At 38.6% G+C, this 25,557-nt stretch overlaps 1 protein-coding gene across 1 annotated transcript in view; it reads right to left on the reverse strand.

Moving 5' to 3' along the window:
* Window positions 1-3,725: 3,725 nt before the first annotated feature.
* The window catches only part of BCO2 (beta-carotene oxygenase 2), a 46,601-nt gene continuing 24,769 nt past the window's right edge, over window positions 3,726-25,557 (reverse strand). Inside the window, 8 exon segments of the mRNA XM_007464634.1 lie at window positions 3,726-3,866; window positions 5,371-5,481; window positions 5,960-6,142; window positions 6,739-6,876; window positions 16,994-17,161; window positions 18,398-18,558; window positions 19,839-19,940; window positions 19,943-19,966. Coding sequence (XP_007464696.1) covers window positions 3,753-3,866; window positions 5,371-5,481; window positions 5,960-6,142; window positions 6,739-6,876; window positions 16,994-17,161; window positions 18,398-18,558; window positions 19,839-19,940; window positions 19,943-19,966 — 1,001 coding nt within the window. The 3' untranslated portion in view covers window positions 3,726-3,752.

Below are 25,557 nucleotides of genomic sequence, written 5' to 3' on the forward strand. Positions count from 1 at the left end.
GCCTCCCTCCGCGGCTGCGCAGTGCGGACGGCTCCCGGCACAAGTGCTCTCTGCTTCACCCTGCGACTGGGCTCCCTCTGCCGGCCTGGAGGCCGTAACAGGCGTTTCTTGCTATCTCAGTCTCTTGGGAGAGCAAGCGCTCAGCGACCTGGGTCCGCCTTAGAGCGGTCAAATAAGGTGGGTGGGGTCTTAGTGTACTTCATTTTTATGTCTGCTCAATGAGGTCCCTCCCACTGCCTTCTAGAAAGCCCTGGGTTGTAGAAACCTCCAGTCGCTGCTTACTCTGCGACGAGTCCCAGGGCCAGCACGTGTGGGGCCACGTGGCTTTAAGAAATGATACTACCTTTGGACTATTTGTAAAGATTCTTACAAAGGGAAACTCTCGAGCTGTCCTTATCATCCATATGCATGCATGGAGCCGTTTATCACTCTGAGTTGCTGCAGTATAAACACATGCACCCATGAACACACACACATTAGCTATTCTCTGTCCAATGTAGACACCTCCAGAGTGAAAGGATCTTGTTTCCTCGCCATCTACTCATAATTGGTGGCCAAACTACTTATAGTTCCCAGTACGCACCAGTGCATTTCTCGCCTACATTCATTCTTTCATTAATTACTGAATACCTACTGTGGCTGGCACTGTTCCAGGCACTGGAAAGGAGGGATAAAATCATGGGCGTGGTGGAAATATAAGCCCCACGATGGTTTCTCCCAGATGTCTCCTGTCTCCAGCTATATATGCTGTTTGTTGTGCATTAAATTATTAATGTGTAGCAAACTTCCTCACACGTTTTCAAATATTTTTCTCCTTTCCCCCATCGGGCTGTAATGAAAGAACTTTAAATAATTATAAACCAGAGATTTTTGAGATGGAAACTCAAAATCTATTTCAGTCCTCTCACTTTACAGATAAGAAAACATAGACCCAGATAAGTGAATTATTTACCCAGGATCACTTATAAACAATGTTTCCCAGGCATTGACTGCATCAGAGATAAATACTATAACCATCAATGGTTACACAAACACTTCCCTTGTTCCCAATTCAGTTTAAAGAATCGAAATAAAATAAAAGGTAGAAAGAATTTCTGAGAAATTGCTTTAGTTATTTGCTTTAGTAAAGTATGTCACTGCATTTGCAGAGTTCTTGCTCTTTTATTAAAGCTAATTCTATGTAAAGGTACTCACCAAATTCACCCTCAGTCATCCTGTTATGCATTGAAATGTGTCCCCTCCAAAGTTAAATGTGTTGAAGTCCCAACCCCCAGTACCTCAGAATATGGCTTTATTTGGAAATAGTGACTTTCCAGATGTAACTAAGATAAGGTCACTAGGATGCACCCTAATCCCTTTTCCCCTCACTTGTGCACCACATAGTTCCTTTCCTTGAGTCTCTGGACACTGTCCAGTGATGAGTTGGACTTAGGGAAAGGAAGAGGCCCTGCCTAGGCTCTGAGCCTCAGTCATATGCTCATTCAATTTCCAGAACTTTCTGCATTGGATTACCAGGCATATACACCTAGATTATAAAATGTTGTTGATCCTTTTTTGTCTTCTCCTTCAAGAACTGTATAGATGGCAGGGCCAAGGCAGAATTCAGGTATCCTTGGGTCAAAATCTTATTTTTATACTGCTAAACTTTATATGTTTGAGCTTTATTCTCTGTGTAGTAGGATGGAGTAAAGGTTTACAAACAGAAGAAAGACATGATCAGAGAGACCTATGTACCTTCCAGATGTCCACTGGAGTCTTCTTCACCTTTCAGATCCAAATAAGATCTGGATCAAACTTCCATGTCTGATCTGGGGGAGTACAATGCCTTTTTGAAGACTTCCATGAAACAACGAGGGATTTATGTTCTTATGGTTATCTCAGCCTCTAAGCTCCCACATCTGCTATATTAGCTCTGTTTAGGCATCTTCTATTCCGTACCTATTGCTATTACTCTGTATCTCACCAACACAGACACAAAACTTAGAACTTTTATTTTATTGCCACAATGCAAATCCCGACATGTGGCATTTGTATGTATGGAACCCTTTCCTAAGGTGAATAGGGTTTGTGATGTTTATAATAACTCTCAAGGAAAACTGAGGAGAAACTGACTATGTTGGTCCAGGACTGTGCAGTGAGCCTAATGAGTTCACACTGCCCCAAACTACACGTTTGGGGGGCTTCTCCAGCACCATTCAACACGCACATGGAACACGCACAGTTTAACTGGCCTGGGCTTGGAGTATAACTGAAGGAAAAGGGAACACGGTATTTTGATGTGAGGTTTAAATGACAGATCTAGGCTGATTTGGGCTGTTGGTAAAAACTAACGGGGTTTAGACATGCAAAGATTATATGGTCTCTAGTGCCACCTGTTGCCCAACTAAATGAAGAACTACCAACCTTTTTTTTTTAAACATCTTTATTGGAGTATAATTGCTTTACAATGGTGTGTTAGTTTCTGCTTTATAACAAAGTAAATCAGTTATACATATACATATGTTCCCATATCTCTTCCCTCTTGCGTCTCCCTCCCTCCCAACCTCCCTATCCCACCTCTCTAGGTGGTCACAAAGCACTAAGCTGATCTCCCTGTGCTATGCGGCTGCTTCCCACTAGTTATCTATTTTACGTTTGGTAGTGTGTATATGTCCATGCCACTCTCACCTTTGTCACAGCTTACCCTTCCCCCGCCCCATATCCTCAAGTCCATTCTCTAGTAGGTCTGTGTCTTTATTCCCATCTTACCCCTAGGTTCTTCATGACCTTTTTTTTTTTTCTTAGATTCCATATATATGTGTTAGAATACGGTATTTGTTTTTCTCTTTCTGACTTACTTCACTCTGTATGACAGACTCTAGGTCCATCCACCTCACTACAAATAACTCAATTTCGTTTCTTTTTATGGCTGAGTAACATTCCATTGTATATATGTGCCACATCTTCTTTATCCGTTCATCTGTTGATGGACACTTAGGTTGCTTCCATGTCCTGACTATTGTAAATAGAGCTGCAATGAACATTGTGGTACATGTGTCTTTTTCAATTATGGTTTTCTCAGGGTATATGCCCAGTAGTTGAATTGCTGGGTCGTATGGTAAGAACTACCAACTTTTCATCGTTCTCTGAAGAACTAGACACCTGGAGATTAGGGAAAAATGCCTGATTTTAACAACATCCCTCAAAACAACAGCCTCCGAAGGCTGAGCCGGGGGCAGGGTAGGAGGTGGTACTTGGTGGTTCAACTGCAGTGGCATCTGCTCTGGACAGCAGAGAAATAGCCAGTTTAGAAGGAGCCTCCAAGCATGACATCCTCTGTGAGTACCTTAGGACCAGTAGCAACAGGCAGGCTGTAATGGAAAAAACAAGGGGCTTTTCAGACCTATATTTGTATTCTACTAGCTATGGTTATCTGTATTTCTTCTCCCAAGTGTGGGAACCTCTGTCACCCACTTATCTGGTGGTGATAATCAGGTCTAGTTTTTCTTTCATGTATTCTTATTACCTATAAGATATATCCAGTAAATATAAATTTAAAACTCTCTTCAAAAGGTTGTATCAACACTTGCTTAATGTTTTCAAGGAAGATCCCTAAGAAAATATAAAACCATAATTATCTCATGAATTCCATTTTTAATAGAAATTTTAAAACCAGGTGTCTATGGTTTGGAAGGTAAGGTGCACCTTTGCTCTCTCTTTTGTACAGAGCACATTCATTTAAAACCTAGTTCCCAGACCTTGTGGATGTTCCATCAGATGGTCACGAAGGTGCCATGGAACCCGTAAGGCATTTGCACAGGCACCTCTGCTCGGCCCAGTTCTTCAAAGTTCTTGGCATCCAAGACTAGGAGAAAATTTCTTTCATTCTGGAAGAGGAAAGCCAATACTGAATATTCTCTCTTATTTTTTTTCTACAAAAAAATCTGTTTCCTCCAGTGGGCTGTCAAATTCCTAAGAGACTACATATTATTCATCTTCATGTCCACCCCCAGCATCTAGCACAGTGCCTTGCCTATTCATTCACTAAATGTTTGCAGAATGCTGAACTGAACAGAAAAGGAAGTTACAGCTGAAGAAGTACATATCTAGAGCAAAGAATAAGTTCTCTGTATCAATCACCTTCATAGGATCTCTTTGGGTTTAAGGATCTTTTTACCTGCCCCTTTCAATCTCCTAAGAGACATAAAAATTCTTCTAAAATGAAATGACTCCATTTTGTGTTACTTTGGAGCTGTTCAAAAGGTAGCATTGCAAGGCAGACTGAGATTTGCCCTGGTCTAATTACAGGAGTGGCAAGTACCTGGCATGAGGACCAAGTCCTCCTAAGCCCATGGCAGGCATTATTAATTGATCACAGCACTTTCCTCACCTAAACCTTAAAAAGCCTCAGAATCCAACACCCCAGGTAGCCAGTAATAATTGATCAAAGCTGGTACTCAAAGTGAACCTACTGCCACAAGACTGCCCTAGACAAGAAGTTATATATCAACATTATTGGGACTTCCCTGGTGGTCCAGTGCTTAAGACTCCATGCTCCCAGTGCAGGGGGCCCAGGTTCGATCCCTGGTCAGGCAACTAGGAGCCCGCATGCCACAACTAAAGATCCCATGTGCTGCAACTAAGACCCAGTGCAGCCAAATAAATAAATAAATATTTTTTTTTTAAAAGATATCAACATTTTTGAGACACTAGGTCAGGGCCTATCACATTAGATTTTTGGGTCACTCAATTTATTTTATTTTATTTTTTAGGTTTTTTTAAAATATTTATTTATTTATTTATTTTGCCTGCACCGGGTCTTCACTGAGGCATGTGGACTCTTTAGTTGCGGCATGCATGCGGGATTTAGTTCCCCGACCAGGGATGGAACCCGGGTCCCCTGCATTGGGAGCACAGAGTCTTACCCACTGGACCATGAGGGAAGTCCCTTGGGTCACTCAATTTAAATTGGCAGCACAGATGGTGGTATGAAATATTAGACTAGAATTCAGAAGTTTGGGATTTAAATACTGGCTTTACCACTATGAGATCTGATGCAAGTCTCTTTCAACTTCCTTAAGTTACAAATTCTACGTGTAAAATGGTACCCCACAAAGTTGTTTTGATGACTAAATAAGATAATATGTATGAAAGAGGTTGTAAATAAATCCCTATGCAAATGTTAATTATTATTATGGTTCTAAAATAGAACTTTAAAACAGTAATAAAGTACTGATTATGATAAAAGGGTACCCAAATAATAAGGGGAGGAAGAAAAGGGAGAAGGTGCCAAATTGGAATCAAAATAAACCATCAACAGCATCACTAAATATAACCCTCAGAAGGCCCAGTGCTATTTCTCTTTCTGACAAGTGACGGAAATACATTTACCTGGTTGGGAGTGATCACCACAGAAAGAATAACCCCACCATCTTCTTCACTGGTTCCTGGTACTGGAACAAAAACAGGTTCTGAGAGATAAAAGCCATCTTCTCTCCAAACCTGTAAGTCCCCAAAAAAGTATTTGATAAAAGACTGGTTATGAGCTGGAAGCTTTCTATAGTTATTGTCAGTCCCAGCATGAATTTGACTGTCAATGCAATGGTCCAACAGTAGAAGAATCAGATTTACTGAGTTAAATATAGGAGAGGGAGCTTTTGCAGCTGCAGATTCCATTATCATCAAACACAAATGGTGTAATTAGTTTCCCATCAACCTGAAATAGAGGTGTCCCATGATTTCTCTCAAAATACTATCAAGCATAGAATTGTTTCTCTGGGCTTGTGGTTCATTTAGATTCCCTAGAGGGAACATACCCCTAATCTATGTGATTCCATGGTTCTCAGATTTAATAAAAGTAAGTGGCTAAGCTGCTTAAATATTAAAAAATCTCAAGACCTACCTTAAAAAAAAACAGAAATTAATTCAAAGGGCAGAATAGTTTTTTAAGAGTTCAGAAAAGGAAAGAGAATTTCATTACCATCAGTGTCTTGTTCACCACGTCAACCTTGATCAGAGAATCGCCCACCAAATGCCGAAAGCCACAGCCACAGAAGAACTGATACTTTTTGCCACTGAATTGGCCATAGTTAATCTGGGGAAATTCAACACCTCCTTCCTCTTCTAGGTCCTCAGGATATAGATTTTCATAAGAGCACAAAATCTAAATGAGGGCACAAAAGGATTTGTAGTGATTGCTTAATTCTTACTTTCTTCAGTGTAGGTCAGCGTGGGGCTAACACCCTATAAGAGTTTGTGACAGGGCTTGAAAACTGAGGTTCTATGTCATTTTTTAATATTGTTCCTCTTTTCATCATGTGTATGAACATATAAAAGATTATCTGGTTTTGTGACTAAGCTATCAAATGGCATAGGAGGTAGAAGTGGGCTTTTATTCTACTAAAGCTGAGACACTGTTAGCCACACAATGATATGTAAGTGCAAATTATCTAAAAGATGGGGATGGTCAATTCCTATCTCAAATACTTAGACATTCCACAACCATTAGAAAGTTTCATATATTTGTTTCAAAACACAAAAGGGATAGGTAAATACACTGCTCACTCCCACCCAGAATTCTGTGGCTCTTTTGCAAGCCATGCTCCATGACCTTCCCCTGCTCAGCTGAATGTTATAAAACTTACTGGGCACCAAACATTGTGGAGAACAGCCACACTACATAGCCACACTACTTTACTAGTGAATGAAGAAACACTACTGAGGATCAAAGTCTTAGTCTAATGTCCATTCATAGCATACCTTTCCATCAGCCTGTTTCACAGCACTGGCTGAAGAATAGGACAAGGGGCTGAGGTTCTTTCCCTCAGGGGCATTCAAACTGACATGTAAGGGCAAAACAAACCTTCGAGGGAAAGATCTGGCTACTGAATTATAGACCTGTTCAGGAGAGAGAAATAAACTGTTGAGAAAATTGTCATTCATAGAATAACAGCATGTCCCAATAACTGAGATCCAGTCAGTATTATTGGCATTTCTAAGTAATTGCATAAATGATCATTTTCATTCATTCATTTACTCAGCAAATATCAGTTGAGTACCTACAATAGGCCAAGCTCTGTTTTAGACATTGAGAATACAACAGTGAACAAAACAGTCTCTGGCCTTATATTCTAGTGGAGAAAGAATGATAATAGATAAGAAATATATGTTACTTAAGTAGTGTCAAATAAATAAATGATTATATAGCTCAAAGTCAGATAGTGATAAGTGCCAATAAGAAACACACTGAAGGGTGAGGGACTAGAGAGTAAAATGGGTGCTTCCTTCCTCAGGTTTGGTCCGGGAAGAACTCTGTGTGGAAATGGGCTAACTTAGCAGGCCTGGGTTGCTCAAACCCTGCATATTCTCAGGAAAGCCCTGTTTTCATGCCTGGTCCTTGGCCAGCACCTAGGAACGGAGCCCTTTGAATGTTCAGTCTGATAAGAGTATGTTCGCATGCCTGAGGCCTTGAGGCGTACTGTACTAATTTGTTCTTATAGTTTATGCTAACAACGTGATTTATAATGAACACCTGCCTTCTCTACGGGGCTCTACAACTTCAGTAATTGCAGTTACTCATGTAGGGGCCATATGTGTTATGTGTTGATCCCCAACAAACACCCTGCACCACCAGCTTGGGTGGGCTCCCCTGGCAGGCAACATTTCACATGTATTGTCACGAGTTGCTGGAGGAATCAAGCATATCCTGGGAGAGGGCTCTTGAAAGCACGCACCTGGTTTCCTCCAGACTTCATCCCATGTACCTTTCTTTTTTTCTGATTATTCTGGGACCCATGAGCCCTCCTAGTGAATCATCAAAACAAACAGTGGTTTTGGGGACCCACAACACAGCATCTCTGCAAAGATGATGCTTAAGCAGGAGATGCTAATAAAATAAGTGTATTTTTTATGACAGTAAGAATGGCTTAAGCACATCTTCTTCTCTTGAAATATTGTAAGATGGGGAACAAACTATGCCATTTTCCCCCATATATCTAGGCAATATCATCTCCATAACATGCAGAAATGTTTTTACTAAGTAAAGACTTAGTGCTATTTTTAAGCTTCATAAACAATTAGCTTTTAAAAATTTACTTTTAAATTTATTTAAACATTTTTGTCTCTTGCAAAACCATAGGTGGACAAAAAGAGAGTGCCAATAATGGTGAGTTAGGCAATATGGATCAACTGTTTCCCTGAGAACAGATAGAAAAACTGGACAAAATGTTTAAAACAGCTATTTGAAGGCACTGGTGAGCTAAAAAAGGTAATGAAGAACAACAGGGCATAGATTTGGAAGGAGAAGGAAACCCACAGAAACTACATATTGGGGGCAAATTTTCCACTAAGGACATCAGCTGCTTTTAAGAACAGGCAGCTGAAAGGCTGAGAAAATATAAAAGAATTTTTTATTAAACTCTTTAATTTTGAGATATATATTGCAGACCCACAAGCAGCTGTAAGAAATAATACAGAAAAGCAATTGATTTTAAAATGGGCAAAGGACTAGACTAGACATTTCACCAAGATATACAAATAGCCATAAGTACATGAAAAGATGCTCAACATTATTAGTCATTAGGGAAATGCAAATCAAAACGACAATAAGATAATACTTCACACTCATTAGGATGGCTATTATAAAACAAAAAACAAAACAATAAAACAAACAGAAAAATCAGAAAACAAGTGTTTGTGAGAATGTGAAGAAAGTGGAACCCTTGTGCATTGCTGGTGGGAATGTAAAATGGTGCATCTGCTGTTAAAAACAATTTGGCAGGGCCTCCCTGGTGGCGCAGTGGTTGAGAGTCCGCCTGCCGATGCAGGGGATACGGGTTCATGCCCCGGTCCGGGAGGATCCCACATGCCGCGGAGCGGCTGGGCCCGTGAGCCATGGGCGCTGAGCTTGCGCATCTGGCAACGGGAGAGGCCACGACAGTGAGAGGCCCAAATATCGCAAAAAAAAAAAAAAAAAATAAGGAAGATTAGGGAATTCCCGCACAAAAAAACAAAAAAAAAAAAAAAAAAAAAAAAAAAAAAAACAATTTGGCAGTTCCTCAAACAGTTAGATATAATAGAATTACCATATGATCCAGCAATTCCACTTCTAGGTATATGCCAAGAAAGAACTGAAAACAAGGACTCAAACAGATACTTGTACACCAGTGTTCATAACAGCATTATTCACAATAGCCAAAAGCTGAAAACAACCCAAATGTCCCCCAACAGATGAATAAACAAAAGGTAGTATATACATACAAGGAATATTATTAAACCTTTAAAAGGAATGAGATTCTGATACATGTTACAACATGGATAACCCATGAAAAGATTATGCTAAATGAAATAAGCCAGACACAAAAGAAAAAATCTTGTATGATTCCACTTATATGAGGTACCTAGAATAGGCAAATTCATAGAAACAGAAAGTAGAATAAGGGCTGCCAAGAGCTGGGGAGAGGGAGGAGATAGGGAGCTGTTATTTAATGGATACAGAGTTTCTGTCTGGGATGATGAAAAAGTTCTGGAAATGAATAGTGATGTTGGTTGCACAACATCATTAATGTATTTAATGTCACTGAATTATACACCTAAAAATAGCTAAAATAGTAACTTTTGTGTTATGTATATTTTACCACATTAAAAAACACAAACAATGCAGAGAGATCCCATGTATCCTTCATCCAGCCTCACCAATGATGACTTCTTACTTAACAACACTGCAACAGGGAAACTTACATGGATATAATCCACCAACATTATTCAGAGTTCACCAATTTTACACACATTCATTTGTGTTTGTATGTGTGTGTGTGTATGTGTGTTTAGCTTTATGCAATTTTATCACATGTAAATTCATATGATCACCACCATACTCAAGGTACAGAACAGTTCCATCACCACAAGGCTCCTTCATGTTACCCTTTTATAAGGATATTGCCATACCAACTCCCCCATCACTTGGCCCTAATGAGAAGAGATTTTGATAGTTTTGAGGAGGTAGAGAAATAAAAGTTGTAGTTCAAAGTCTCCAAGAAGGGGAAGCCTTGATAAACCTCTAGCTCTTTGGGTCAGGATCCCTTAGGCTGTACCCTAGAAGTAAAAATAAAAACAGTCCAGCTCTTGTAGCGACTGTATCATGTTTCAAATTTTCTCAATCCCTATAACTAGATTAAGAATATCTTCAATTGATAATGTACCCTAGCCATCTGCCAGAAGCAAATGAAAATCTTCCCTAGAGGAAGATAACAGAGTCTCAAAATATCCCTCCTACAATTTTTCAAACACAGTATTCTGTATAGAATAAAACTTAGCACATGAGACGACAAGAGAGCATGATTTAAAAAACAACAAGAAGATAAACAACAAATGATAGAAACAGAACCACAAGTGATCCAGATAATAGAGTTATCAGACTTTAACTATTCTGAATATGTTGGAGGAAATTATTTTAAATTGGGATTGTAGCAGAGAACTAAAATTATAAAGGGGAAGGGAATCAAAATTCTAGAACTGAAAAATGCAATGAGTTTAGGAACATAGTGCCTCGGTTTAACAGCAGAATATACACAGCTGAAGAAGAATGTTTGGGGCTTCCCTGGTGGCGTAGTGGTTGAGAGTCCGCCTGCCAATGCAGGGGACGGGTTCGTGACCCGGTCTGGGAAGATACCACATGCCACGGAGCGGCTAGGCCCATGAGCCATGGCCGCTGAGCCTGCGCATCCGGAGCCTGTGCTCTGCAACAGAAGAGGCCACAGCAGTGAGAGGCCCGCATACCGCTAAAAAAAAAGAAGAAGAAGAATGTTTGAACTGTAAGATAGATAAGAAGAAAATATCCAAAGCAAGATACTTAGACCAAAGGATACAAGATACTAAAAAGAACATAAGCAACAGAGGGTTAGAGTGAAAAGGGGTAGCATATGTGTACTGTAATCCCAGAAAGAAAAGAGAGAAAAGACTTACCAGATACAATATTTGAAGAAATAACAGGCGAAATTTTTCAAAACTAATGAAAGACATCAAACCATTGATTCAAGAATCCTTAAGGAAAAAAAAGTAAAAATAAATCAAAAGGAACTCATACTAAAAAATATCATAGTACTAACTAAAGAAAACCAAAGAGAAAATCTTGGGGGGGCGTAGTTCAACTTCAAAGGAGCAAAGCTTTAGACTGACAGCTGATTTCTTAACAGAAATCAGAAGACAATGAAATGATATCTTTAAAGTGTCAAAAGAAAATAACAACCTAGATTCTTTATCCAGTGGAAACATCCTTCAAGAAAGAAGGTAAAATAAAGACATTTTTCTGACAAGCAAAAACAGAGATTTCATCACCAGCATATCTGAACTAAAGAAAACACTAAAAGGTGTTCTTCAGTCAGAAAGAAAATGATTCCACATGGATGCTCAGAGAGGCTAGAAGGAATTAAGAGCAAGAGAAGGTACAGATATGGGCAAATGGATAGTATGGGTAATTATGACTACATAAAACAACATTAATAAGAATGCCTTATAAGGGTTAATATATAGAAAGAATTAAAATATGTAAGAACAGTAGCATATAAATCAGGAGTAGAGTAAATGAAGTTAAAGTGTTCCAGAGTCCTTGCATTGTCTGGAAAGAATTAAAAGAACTGATTTATAATATATTGTGTTAAATCAAGGATGCATATTGTGATCTCTCAAATAACCACTAAAAGAATGTGTAACCACCAAGCTAATGGTCAGAGGGTGGACTGATGTTTGGGGGAGGGGAGGTGGAAATGAAATAATAAAATATGCTCAACTAATGTAGAGAAGGCAAGAAAGGAAAGAAAACAAGAATTAGTGAGAGAAATAGGAAGCAAATAGTCAGATGGCATATTTAAACCTCAAAATATTAATGACTGGTTTAACTAAATGTGCCATTCAAAAGTCAAGAATTAGCACAATGGGGCTTTCCTGGTGGTGCAGTGGGTGAGAGTCCACCTGCTGATGCAGGGGACACGGGTTCGTGCCCCGGCCCGGGAGGATCCCACATGCCACAGAGCGGCTGGGCCCGTGAGCCATGGCCGCTGAGCCTGCGCGTCCGGAGCCTGTGCTCCGCAACGGGAGAGGCCACAACAGTGAGAGGCCCACGTACCGCCAAAAAAAAAAAAAAAAAGAAAGAATTAGCACAATGGATTTTCTAAATATATGTTGCTTACATGGTACATATTTAGAAAGGTTAAAAGTAAAAGGATGGGAAAGTTATAGCATGCAAACATCATGACAAAAAGCATTACTTAGAGATAAATATTCAATAAACCGGGAAGGTGAAACAATCCTAAATTTGTAGGTACACAGAGCACAACATATGTAAATTTAAAATTAGCATAACTATGAGGAGAAACAGAAAAATCTATACTCCAAGCAAAAGATTTTAATATACATTTCATGTTATATGATAACTGACAGAGAACAATAAGAATAAAGAAGGGCTTCCCTGGTGGTGCAGTGGTTGGGAGTCCGCCTGCCAATGCAGGGGACACGGGTTCATGCCCCAGTCCAGGAAGATCCCACATGCCACGGAGCAGCTAGGCCCATGAGCCATGGCCACTGAGCCTGCGCATCTGGAGCCTGTGCTCCACAACGGGAGAGGCCACAACAGTGAGAGACCCGCGTACCGCAAAAAAAAAAAAAAAAAGAATAAAGAAGATTTGAATAATATTATTTTAAAATATGACCTAATCAACATATACAAAACACTACATCCAAAATTCATTATTTTTAAATGCACATAAAACATTTTTTTAAATAATCTTTTCTGGGCCATAAAGCAAATCTCAATAAATTTCATAAACTTCAAATCATACAGTAAAATTAAGCTAGAAATCAATGGGAAAAATAACTAGAAAGATTTCCATTTGTCTGAAAGTTTAAAAAAAATTTTCAAAGAAGAAATCTCAGTGAAAGTTAGAAAATACTTTAACTGAAAAGTAATAAAACATATCAAAACTTGTGGGATGCTCTGCTAGACAGAAATTTATCATCCCAAAGGTATATATGTTGAGGAGGGAAAGGTAGAAAAATAACAGACTAAGGTTTTATATCCTTAGTTAGAAAAGGAACACATTAAGCACAAAGAAAGTAGAAAAGGAAATGAAAATAATAGCATAAATTGATGAAACTGAAAACAAACACACATTAAAGAAGATCAACTAAGCCAAAATGTTGGCCTTTTGAAAAGCCTCATTAAATTGATGAGAACCTAGCAAGCCTAAAGGAACAAAAAAGACAGCAAAAATAACCACATAAGGGATAAAAACAGGGGCTATCAATTAAACCTACATACATTTTTTTAAAACATAGAATATCAAGAATAACATTTGGTCAACAAATTTGAAATTTTAGATGGCATTAATAAATTTGTTAGAAAAAGACTATTTACCAAATCTGACACAATAAGAAATAGAGAATCAGACTAAACCTGTACTATTAAAGAAATGTAATTTATAATTTAAGATCTACCTATAAAGAAACTAACTTACAGGCCCAGATGATCTTACTGTTGAATTATTCCAAACATTTAAGAAATAATGCCAATCTTATACTTTTCATGCAGAGAGTAGAAAAGAGAACAATTTCCTACTCATTGTATGAGATCAGCGAAACCTTAATAACAAAACCTAACAAGGGGGCTTCCCTGGGTCGCAGTGGTTAAGAATCCACCTGCAAATGCAGGGGACATGGGTTTGAGCCCTAGTCCAAGAGGATCTCACATGCCGCAGAGCAACTAAGCCTGTGCACCACAACTACTGAGCCTGCGCTCTAGAGCCTGCGAACCACAACTAATGAAGCCCACACGCCACAACTACTGAAGCCCGCATGCCTGGAGCCTATGCTCCGCAACAAGAGAAGCCCCTGCAACGAGAAGCCCACGCACTGCAACGAAGAGTAGCCCACGCACTTCAATGAAGAGTAGTCCCCGCTAGCTGCAACTGGAGAAAGCCCATGCGCAGCAATGAAGACCCAACACAGCCAAAAATTAAAATTAATTAATTAATTAATTAAATCTATTTTAAAAAACTGACAAGGATATTATAAGAAAGAAAAATTACAGGCCAATCTTAATCATGAAATTGATGCCAAAAAATGCTAAATAAGATATTAGCAAAGCAAATCCAGAAATATATTAAAAATACAGTGCAACCAACTGGGATTTACTTCAGGAATAGAAGATTAGTTTAACATTCAAAAATCAATCAATGGCTATTATAAATGTTTTAAAATTAATCAGTGTATCTCACCACATTTGTAGAAGAAAGGATAAGTCATGTCATTATCTCAACAGTGCAAAAAATACATTAAAATCCAACATCCATTCATGAGAAAAATTATTAGTAAATAAGCACATCAGCGTTACACTGTACACATCAGCGTCATAGTGCATGATATGCTCCCTTTGTCTCTCCCCTTCAGTCTACAACCAATAACATAATGTTAACTCAAGAAAGGTTCACCTGCTCAACACATTGAAAGGCTGGAGAGTTCCACACATTTGTACACCTAAAGGTGGGTGGACTGGAGCACACTGAAGAGGCAGAACTGAGAGGAAAGCATAGGTGGTGCTTATAATCCCGATTCCCAGCTACAGTAGCTGAGCCTGCAGCCCCAGAGAACCCAGTAAGAGCAGGGGAGGCAGCACACATGACTCCGGCCTCCTGGCTGCAGCAGCACCCACAGCCACAGGGAATCAAGCAACAGTGGCAGCAGGGCCTGTGACCCCTCCAGCCATGGAGGTGGCCATGACCCAGGCCCCTATCCACAGCTGTGGTGCCTGGGAACCCAACAACTCCAGACACAGCAGAGGCCCCAGACACCCTGGCTACCCCCACTACCACCTTCCCCCAACAGCAGCAGTGCCTGCAACACAGGCAACCCCAACATGACAGACGTACCCATCACCCCGATGCCCGAGGCAGCAACAACAGCAGCAGCAGTGACACCGGCAGCTGCAAAGCACCAGTGACCCTGGAGGCATAAGGTTTGAGAGGGAGGGCACCAGGCAACACCTCTCACAGAGGTCGTAGAGGGTGGAAAGTGCTGATTTTCAAATATAGCCACAAACAGCTCAAGTAAGAGAAACCAAAAACTTGTGCCACCTACTTATGAACAAAAGAAAGGCCTCTAATAACTAACCTGTTGAATTGTTAGCATCTAGTAAAAAAAAAAAAAGCTTTACCTAAAGAAGAAAGGTGTTTGCTACTTCAAACGTGCTGGCAACATCAACTCATTAAGCACCATAAAAAAAAAAAACATGGTAACACAGTATCACAAAAAGAAAAAGACAAATCTCCAGAAATCAAACCTAAAGTCATGGAATATTGCAATCTAACCGATAGAGAATTCAAAATAGCTGTCCTGAAGAAACTTGATGAGCTACAAGAAAACTCAGAAAGGCAGTTCAATGAGCTCAGAAATAAAACAAATGAACAGAAGAAATACCTTACCAAAGAGACTGAAACTATGAAAAATAACCAACCAGAAATTCTGGAGCTGAAGAATTCAGTAAATGAGATGAAGAACACGTTAGAAAGCACTGGAAATAGAGCAGACCATATGGAAGAGAGAACTAACAAGCTTGAAGATAGAAAGCTAGAAATTAGACAGAAGAGGAGAGGGAACTAAGGTCTAAACAAATGAAAGATTTCTACAGGAATTATCCAACTCCATTAGGAAGGGTAACATAAGGATAATGGGTATCCCAGAAGGAGAAGAGCGGAAGAAAGGAGCAGAGAGTTTATTTAAAGAAATAATAGCTGAGAACTTCCCAAACCTGGACAACTGGATATCCAAGTCTCTGAAGCAAAGATAACACCTAATTATCTGAATGCAAAAAGACCTTCTCCAAGATACATTATGTTAAAACTGTCAAAAGTCAATGACAAAGAAAAAATTTTAAAGACAGCCAGGGGAAAAAAAGATAGTAACCTACAAAGGAACCCTCATTAGGTTACTGGCAGATTTCTCAGCAGAAACTCTACAGGTCAAAAGAGAATAGAATGACTTACTCAAGATATTGAAAGATAAAAACTGTCACCCAAGAATATTCTATCCAGCAAAGTTATCCTTCAGATATGAAGGAGAAACAAAGGCATTCCCAGACAAACAAATCTAAGAGAGTTCAGCACCACTAAACCTGCCTTTCAAGAAAGTTTGAAAGGAGCTCTTCTACCTGAAACAAAAAGGCGAAAGAACACAAAACTTTGAGTAAGGTCATAAACAGAATCAGAAAATTGCAACTCTGGACTTCTCTGGTGGCGCAGTGGTTAAGAATCTGTCTGCCAAAGCAGGGAACATGGGTTCGATCCCGGGTCTGGGAAGAGCCCACATGCCACGGAGCAACTAAGCCCGCGAGCCACAACTATTGAAGTCCGCGCGCCTAGAGCCCGTGCTCCGCAACAAGAGAAGCCACCGCAATGAGAAGCCCGTGCACCATAACGAAGAGTAGCCCCTGCTCGCCACAACTAGAGAAAGCCCGCACGCAGCAACAAAGACCCAACACAGCCAAAAATTAATTAACGAATTAATTAAAATAAAACTATAGCAGAAAACAATTTACATTACGTAATCCAAGGAAAACTTCTGCCTTGAACTGATTATCAGGAAAAAGTAAATCCCTTCAAGCTAGATGAACTGATACACTTTTTTTTAATCAAAGAATTAATATTATAGTCCATTTCACTATTCCTTCCAGGAAATGTAAGTATGTTTAGTGCCCAAGTGTAATAAGGAACTAATCACAAGCGCTTCAAAACATATTTCTTGGCTTTCTTTAACATATTTTTTATTTATTAGGTATTATGTAAATACATACTTCAAATTTTGAAATATTAAATAGATAAATTACAAAGCTGTATCTTCAATGCTTTAAAACCATTCTCCTTCCTTATTTACAAAAGAGGCAAGAGAAACAGCTAATTCCAAACCCAAAGCCAGAATTTGGCTAGATCAAAAATATTTTGACAACTCATGACAAATCAGAGAATTTTACCTGATCAAGCTCTTTCCCAGTTTTCCGAAGATTCTGTAGTTGGTAAACTTCTAGGCTTCTTCCATCATCCTGACAGCACAAATCAATTACAACACAGCCCTGGTCCTCAAAGGCATTGATTTGGTGAAAAGTAACAAAAGGTTTACTGTAGTACATCCCTGGAAGAAGCTGCAGGGGAAAACACAAACAGTGAAAAATAGATATTTTATTTTATTTCCTTTAGGGTACAGATCCACAAAGCTCAAATTAAGAAGATTTCCCCCTCTTTAAGTGACAGGCTTGGTAGGTATAAAAACCAGAATTTGGAATGTGGAAGCAAATATGCTTTGATTTAAAATCATCTCATCTCATATTAATCAATGAACTGGGGCTATTTGATATAGACCAATCAACTGTTTCAACTAACTTTAAAGTTCTCACGAAATATGGCCCAATATTTTGAAAGATAAATAAATCTTAGACTCTTAACTACATGGTTAAATAGAAAATACTTCTATTAAGAATTTATGATTGGGCTTCCCTGGTGGCGCAGTGGTTGAGAGTCTGTCTGCCGATGCAGGGGACACAGGTTCGAGCCCTGGTCTGGGAAGATCCCACATGCCGCAGAGCAGCTAGGCCCGTGAGCCATGGCCACTGGGCCTTCACGTCCAGAGCCTGTGCTCCGCAACGGGAGAGGCCACAACAGTGAGAGGTCCGCGTGCCACAAAAAAAAAAAAAAAGAAGCAGGGACTGGAATGATTCTTCACACCATAAAGTACAATTCCAGTTCTTTGCATTCTAAGTAATACTTTTAAATTCAGAGTAAAAAAAAAAAAAAAAAAAAAAAGAATTTATGATAAATTAAGTGACTAATCCTTTGAAAAATGCACTCATTACTAAAATGGGATTTTTTGGTAATGAAATTAGGGTACAGTAAATTTAGGATACTATTTCTTTAGAGAGGTTTAAAAGTAGACAAATACAACAGTGCTATTAATCAGGAGTATATAGAAAGATATTTAACTAATATGCTTTAGACTTTGGTAGGATTATCATATTTACATATCAAGAAATCATAGAAGCAGCTAATAAAAATATCACTGCAAAAGTTACAGAAGACCTCTGCATGAACAATATCCTCTTTAGCAAATATTATATGGAAAAATCCATGCTAAAAGGATTTCCTAGATGTCATTTTAATTGAATCAGATAATTTAAAGGATAAAACCATTTCCTACAATTTTCTAATATGCAAAAGCCACTGTACTAATTAATAAATAACTAGCCCTACTTATGGAAGAAGGTAATATCCTTGATTAAGAGTGTCTTATGCAAGTAATGCCCAGTGAAGGCAAAAGTCAATCACATGGAAATTTGCCTTCATGTCCAATCATTTTCACAATAAATACACTCAAAATTCTCCACCTGACCAGTGTGCTTATCCACCACATGAAACCGTGTATTATACTGGGGTTCCCAGCTTACTCCATCTGAAAAGGCCTTTCCCTGAATTTTAGAAGTGATGATTTTCCACAGATTCATCTTTAGAGGCTGTTCAATGAAGACAATGTAGTTCCTTGTCATTCCTAAAAGGTTCAAGCAAACAATAAAATGTTATTTGGCAAACTAGAGTTGTCTGAAATGTGACAGTTTGGGGACTTGTCTGAAGGCTTGGACACATTACTGCTGACCTAAACAAATGCCAGTCAGAAATAATTCTTCATCATTTCCCAGCTTTGCTATATATATTTTCTGTTCCTACATAAAAACAGGAACTGCTTAGAATAGCTTGGGTTGAATGCCCTCAACTTGCTTTTTTTCTTTTTCTTTCTTTCTTTCTTTTCAAATTGTTTTGGTTTAGGAACAAAGAAGCATTATATTAAAGGACCTGTATTCCTTAATCCTTTTGCTATTTATACTGGAGGTAACAATCCAGGAGCAGATTGGCTATAAAGGTTTAGGATGCAGAAGATAAATATTCTGAGAAAAAGTTGAAGCAATCTACATGGAATATGAATTGCCTCCCCCAAAATATAATCAAGGTCTTTACTGTATGATTATAATTTGTGGTCTTTAAAGTTACCTAAAATATTGAATTCTGTCAATTTTTTATGGTCAAATTATTTTTTTAATTAAGACTTTACATTTTGGAACAGTTTTAGGCTCACAACAAAATCGAGGGGAAGGTACAGAGATTCCCCATATACCACCTGTCCCCAACCATGCACAGCCTCCACATTATCAATTTCCTCCACCAGAGTGGTCCATTTGTTACAACTGACGAACCTACATTGACACATCACAATCACCCAAAGTCCATAGTCTCTGTTGTGGAAACATACATAAATGTATTTTTTTCCTTTGTATTTAGATATTCAATGACATACAACATAATACAAAACAAAACAAAGAGACTGATTTCTATGACTAGGGGTTACTCATTGTGTCATCCTGGAGCAGGGGGCTGAAGGGAGAGGCTGTTCTCCATAGAGAACTGAGGTGGAGTTAGTGCTGGGTGACTAAATCTCAGCCTGACTCAATGTGCTGGGAAGGGACCGATGATTTCTTAAACTGACAACTATTTCCTAGAGCAGTCAATTAATTAAAAACTTTCAAATTAATTGGTGTTTCCAATTAATTTTTTAGTAATTGCTTGTATTAAAATATCTTTTCAATCAGTCAGTTGGCTAGGGTAAGAAGTACGTGACTAAACAGAATGAACTTAATTGGCATTAAAATGCAACCTTCGTCTCTTATCACCATACTCTGATAAACTGTATTAACACAGTACTTGCCAAAATTAGTCCCTCTGCAACAGTAACTTTAAGGCAGCCCCCATTAAAATTTGCCTTATCTTCGGGCTTACCAAAGCTGTGGTAGTAAGAAGGTTTCATCCTCTCTGCAGAAGCAATAGAACATATCACCTGGGCTCCATGGATTGTCTCCCCAAGGTCTACTTTCTCTGGAGAACCTGAATAACATTATAGCAAGAACCTGGAAAATGGAAAGTCCTGTCTTCACTGTTTTACATTCATTTTAAGAAAAAAGATAAGCCTTGCACTTGTGAACTAGGCAAAAGCAGTTAAGAGATTTATACAATATGCATGACACCCATATTTCTTTTTTTTTAACATCTTTATTGGAGTATAATTGCTTTACAATGGTGTGTTAGTTTCTGCCTTATAACAAAGTGAATCAGTTATACATATACATATGTTCCCATATCTCTTCCCTCTTGTGTCTCCCTCCCTCCCACCCTCCCTATCCCACCCCTCTAGGTGGTCACAAAGCACCGAGCTGATATCCCTGTGCTATGCGGCTGCTTCCCACTAGCTATCTATTTTACGTTTGGTAGTGTATATGTCCATGCCACTCTCTCACTTTGTCACAGCTTACCCTTCCCCCTCCCCATATCCTCAAGTCCATTCTCTAGTAGGTCTGTGTCTTTACTCCTGTCTTACCCCTAGGTTCTTCATGACATTCTTTTTTCTTAAATTCCATATATATGTGTTAGCATACGGTATTTGTCCTTCTCTTTCTGACTTACTTCACTCTGTATGACAGACTCTAGATCTATCCACCTCATTACAAATAGCTCAATTTCGTTTCTTTTTATGGCTGAGTAATATTCCATTGTATATATGTGCCACATCTTCTTTATCCATTCATCCGACGGCGGGCACTTAGGTTGTTTCCATCTCCGGGCTATTGTAAATAGAGCTGCAATGAACATTTTGGTACATGACTCTTTCTGAATTCTGGTTTCCTCAGGGTATATACCTAGTAGTGGGATTGCTGGGTCATATGGTAGTTCTATTTGTAGTTTTTTAAGGAACCTCCATACTGTTCTCCATAGTGGCTGAACCAATTCACATTCCCACCAGCAGTGCAAGAGTGTTCCCTTTTCTCCACACCCTCTCCAGCATTTATTGTTTCTAGATTTTTTGATGATGGCCATTCTGACTGGTGTGAGATGATATCTCATTGTAGTTTTGATTTGCATTTCTCTAATGATTAATGATGTTGAGCATTCTTTCATGTGTTTGTTGGCAGTCTGTATATCTTCTTTGGAGAAATGTCTATTTAGGTCTTCTGCCCATTTTTGGATTGGGTTGTTTGTTTTTTTGTTATTGAGCTGCATGAGCTGCTTGTAAATTTTGGAGATTAATCCTTTGTCAGTTGCTTCATTTGCAAATATTTTCTCCCATTCTGAGGGTTGTCTTTTGGTCTTGTTTATGGTTTCCTTTGCTGTGCAAAAGCTTTTAAGTTTCATTAGGTCCCATTTGTTTATTTTTGTTTTTATTTCCATTTCTCTAGGAGGTGGGTCAAAAAGGATCTTGCTGTGCTGTATGTCATAGAGTGTTCTGCCTATGTTTTCCTCTAAGAGTTTGATAGTGTCTGGCCTTACATTTAGGTCTTTAATCCGTTTTGAGTTTATTTTTGTGTATGGTGTTAGGAAGTGTTCTAATTTCATACTTTTACATGTACCTGTCCAGTTTTCCCAGCACCACTTATTGAAGAGGCTGTCTTTTCTCCACTGTATATTCTTGCCTTCAGCTATTGTATTTTAATGTCCACAGACGGTTCCCCTCTAGCTCTCTGAAGATGAACTCAATCCTATCTTCATAGGAAATGATAAGGTAGCAGCCAGGAATATCCGCAAAGTCTATTTGTCTTTCTTCCCACTCCCCAGCTCCAAAGACTATAATCTCCATTTGTACCCATGTCCAACTCCTTCCTTTCAGTGTTCTAGATCCCTGGGGTCACTTTGGGTCCCATCTCATCCTGTCTCATCAACATTCATTCATGCAATCATTCATCTGACTGTTACTGCTTCCTCAAGAATGAACTCAGTTACCCACTCCTCAAGTAGCCTTTCCTGACTCTTCCCCACCCAAAGGCATTTGGTGTCCCTCCTTTATGCTTTAATTATATCCTATACTGTCATAGTACTTATCTCATTGTACTATAATTTTCTGCTTATTTATCTGTTTCCTAGTAGACTGAGCTCTTCTGGAGCAGGAATTGTGTCTGATACATCTTTGCATCTTCAGTACCAAACAATGACTTGGCATTTAGTAGGTACACTATAAATAACTACTAACAGGTTAACTAACAATATATGTTTGTTAAATCACTCAATGAATGAACAAATATTGAGGTCATATTGAATTACCTTCCTAGTGTTAGAAGTGCCAATGTAAGTCCTGAAGAACTTAGGTAACTTATAGAACTTCACAATCACTAAGCTTCCTTTGGAACAAGATAAACATACAGTTCCCTACTCATTATCAGCAGCTACTTACTGAGTGTCAACTATGTTCTAGGCACTCTTGTAAGAGTCCTAAGTACCATATCCTAGACACTTGTATACAGCAGTGTACAAAATAGACAAAAGGCTCTTCATTTATAAAGTTCAAATTCTAAAAAAAAATCATACAATAAGTAAAAATATAATGCATCAGATGATGAGAAGAACTATATTGAGAAATAAACCAGGGAATGGGGAGTAGAAGTGAGTGTATAAGGATGGGGGCTACTGTTTGTAATTTTAATTATGGTGGTCTGGGAAGGTTTCACTAAGAAGGTGACATTTGAGTAAAGACCTGAAAGAAGTGAGGAAGAGAGCCTTGAGGATATCTGGGAGAAACGCATTTCAGGTGGAGAGAAGATCAGATGCAAAGATTCTCAGCCAAGAATAAGTTTGGAGTGTTCAAATAAGAGCAATGAGGCCAGTGTGGCCCTATCCATAGTAAGCAAAGTGAAAATTCTAGATGTGGTGGGGTGGGTTAAAAGGATAACTGGCTGATATGCTAAGAATAAACTGAAGTGGGGCAAGGGGAGAAGTAAGGAGACTAGTTAAGAAGCTACTACAATAATTCAAATGAGAAAGAATGGTGGCCTAAACCAGAGTGGTGGCAATGGAGGTGATATGAGGTAGTCGGATTTTTGATATATTTTGAAGGCATTATTGAAATTACTTTTTGACCCATTAGATGTGGATGTGAGAGAGGTATAAAAAATGATTCCAAAATTATCATCTTAAGCAAGTGGAAGGACAGAGTTACCATCACCTGACATAGGGAACATTTTAAGCAGAGAAAGTTTAGGGGGAAAGATCAAGAGTTTGGTTTTAAAAAAATTAATTTTGTAACATCTATCAGACATCTTAGTAAAAACACTGAGTAAGCAACTGATGGGGAGGTCTAGGTTAGGACATTATATGTTTTGAGAACCAATTATAAATAAAACACCATGCTTTATACAGTGATGAGTTATAAAAGAAATGAAAGACAAACTCTAGAGTTCCAAGAGTATCATACTACTATCTAACTGTTTATGTATTTTAAATTAGTACTTAAAACTAACTGGATTAATGTTTAGAGGATTTTTTTAATTTTAAAAGCCTTTTTAAAAATACCTGGAAAGGTAGAAATTATTAGCAAGCACTTTATTTACAAAGAAAATCACTAAATTTCCCCCAAATGCATACTATCTAGTAGAGCTCCCTGCAGCTACATGTACATTTGCGTTCCAGTTTAAAAATTCCTCACTGAACCAAATAATCAAGTAAGAAAGAAGAAGTAAATCCAGTTTTAGTTGAGATTAGAAGATCAAGAGAAAAATTTTCTGTCTCAGCAATTGGATTAAGTGACAATTACTCAATTCACTAAATTTGAACACTGCTAGTTAATGAACTGTCTTAACTTCAAGTCTTGAAGGCATGAGCAAAGCAGACAGACACCCAGGAAACACCCAGCAGAGAACTGAATGCCTAGAGGAATGACCTGCCCAATACTGTGAGCCTAACTCTGGGACACTCTTCAGGACTTTGTATAAACATCAAATTGAGGCAAAATAACAAGCACAGCCTCTGATGATTGGTGGCAAGGTTCCTCAAAGATTCATGGGCCACTTGCACCAAAATCACCTGGAGATCTTGTTAAAATGTACCAAGATAAGGAGTGAAAGTGTAGTTACAATGCAGATTCTTAATCCTTTTTCAAGTCTAGTGAACCAGAATCTCTGAAGATGAAGCCCAGTGATCTACATTGCTAGGAAGCATTCCAGATGGTTTTTAGGTTCTCTAAAGGCTGAGAATCACTGATCTAATGACTATGTATTTTAGAAAAATAATTAACAATGGTTAAACAGTATTTCTCATATTATGAACTAGTTACAAAGTTATCTACTTGGGTATTAGAGTTAATTTATTAAGAAATGAATTTTTTTTATGATCAAAAAAGATGCATGGACAAAATACTGCTGAGTCAGTTTATGCATTTGCTGAAAGATTTTACCTAAAAAGATGTTTGCTGTCTCCTATAGCAGCTTTGAAGAATACATCCCAACCCGAGGTCAGGTAACAAAGAAGAGAGAGGGCTGAGTGATGAAGTTTCCAGGGTACCCTAACTCTTCTTGAGCTGGTAAAAAGCAAACCTGCAGTATTCATTTTCATATACCCTCATACGTGTAAATATGGAGAGGTAGAGATGAACAACCCACAAAGTCAATTACTTACCAAAGGTATATATTAACCTATTCAAAAGTTAACCCATACAAAAGATTCGTAGTAGGGCTTCCCTGGTGGCGCAGTGGTTGAGAGTCCACCTGCCGATGCAAGGGATACGGGTTCGTGCCCCGGTCTGGGAAGATCCCACATGCCGCGGAGCGGCTGGGCCCGTGAGCCACGGCCACTGAGCCTGTGCATCCGGAGCCTGTGCTCCGCAACAGAAGAGGCCACAACAGTGAGAAACCCGCGTACCGCAAAAAAAAAAAAAAAAAGATTCGTAGGTTATAGATGACAGAATGACAGCTAAGATAGTCAGAAACTTCTAATGAAAAAAAAAAAAAAAAGATTCGTAGGTTATAGATGACAGAATGACAGCTAAGATAGTCAGAAACTTCTAATGCTTATACTTACACATTCCTTTTCAAACAGAGAGAGATGTGTACTTGGGTACAGGATAATGAATGTGCATGCCCTGAGAGAATCCTCTGTAGTCAGTGATGAATAATTAAGATGATCTAATGGAGTGACTAGTAGCAAGTTTTTGTGTGTTACTCAGACTAGACACTCGAAGCTTGCCTAAGCAAGCATCTTAAATCTTCTCAAGGTTCACTGCCCTTGTCTATAAAATGGGGGTAATAGCCTTTCTTAATGCCATGGATAGACATACAAATTATCATACTAAGTGAAGTAAGACAGAGAAAGACAAATATCATACAATATCACTTATATGTGGAATCTAAAACATGATACAAATGAACAAACTTACAGTTGCCCAAGGGGAAAGGGGTGGGGAATAAATTAGGAGTTTGAGATTAGCAGATACAAACTACTATATATAAAATAAACAACAAGGTTGTACTGTATGACACAGGGAACTATGTTCGATATATATCTTGTAATAAACCATAATGGAAAAGAATATATATATACATATATATGTAACTGATCCACTTTGCTGTATACCAGAAACTAACACAACATTGTAAATCAACTATATTTCAATTTTTAAAAAATAAAAATAATAGTACCTTTCTCAGAGACTTTCATAAAGATTAAATGAGAAAATATATGG

The sequence above is a fragment of the Lipotes vexillifer genome, unplaced genomic scaffold (genome assembly GCF_000442215.2).
Source record: "Lipotes vexillifer unplaced genomic scaffold, Lipotes_vexillifer_v1.1 scaffold785, whole genome shotgun sequence".
In the NCBI taxonomy this organism is placed as follows: domain Eukaryota; kingdom Metazoa; phylum Chordata; class Mammalia; order Artiodactyla; family Lipotidae; genus Lipotes; species Lipotes vexillifer.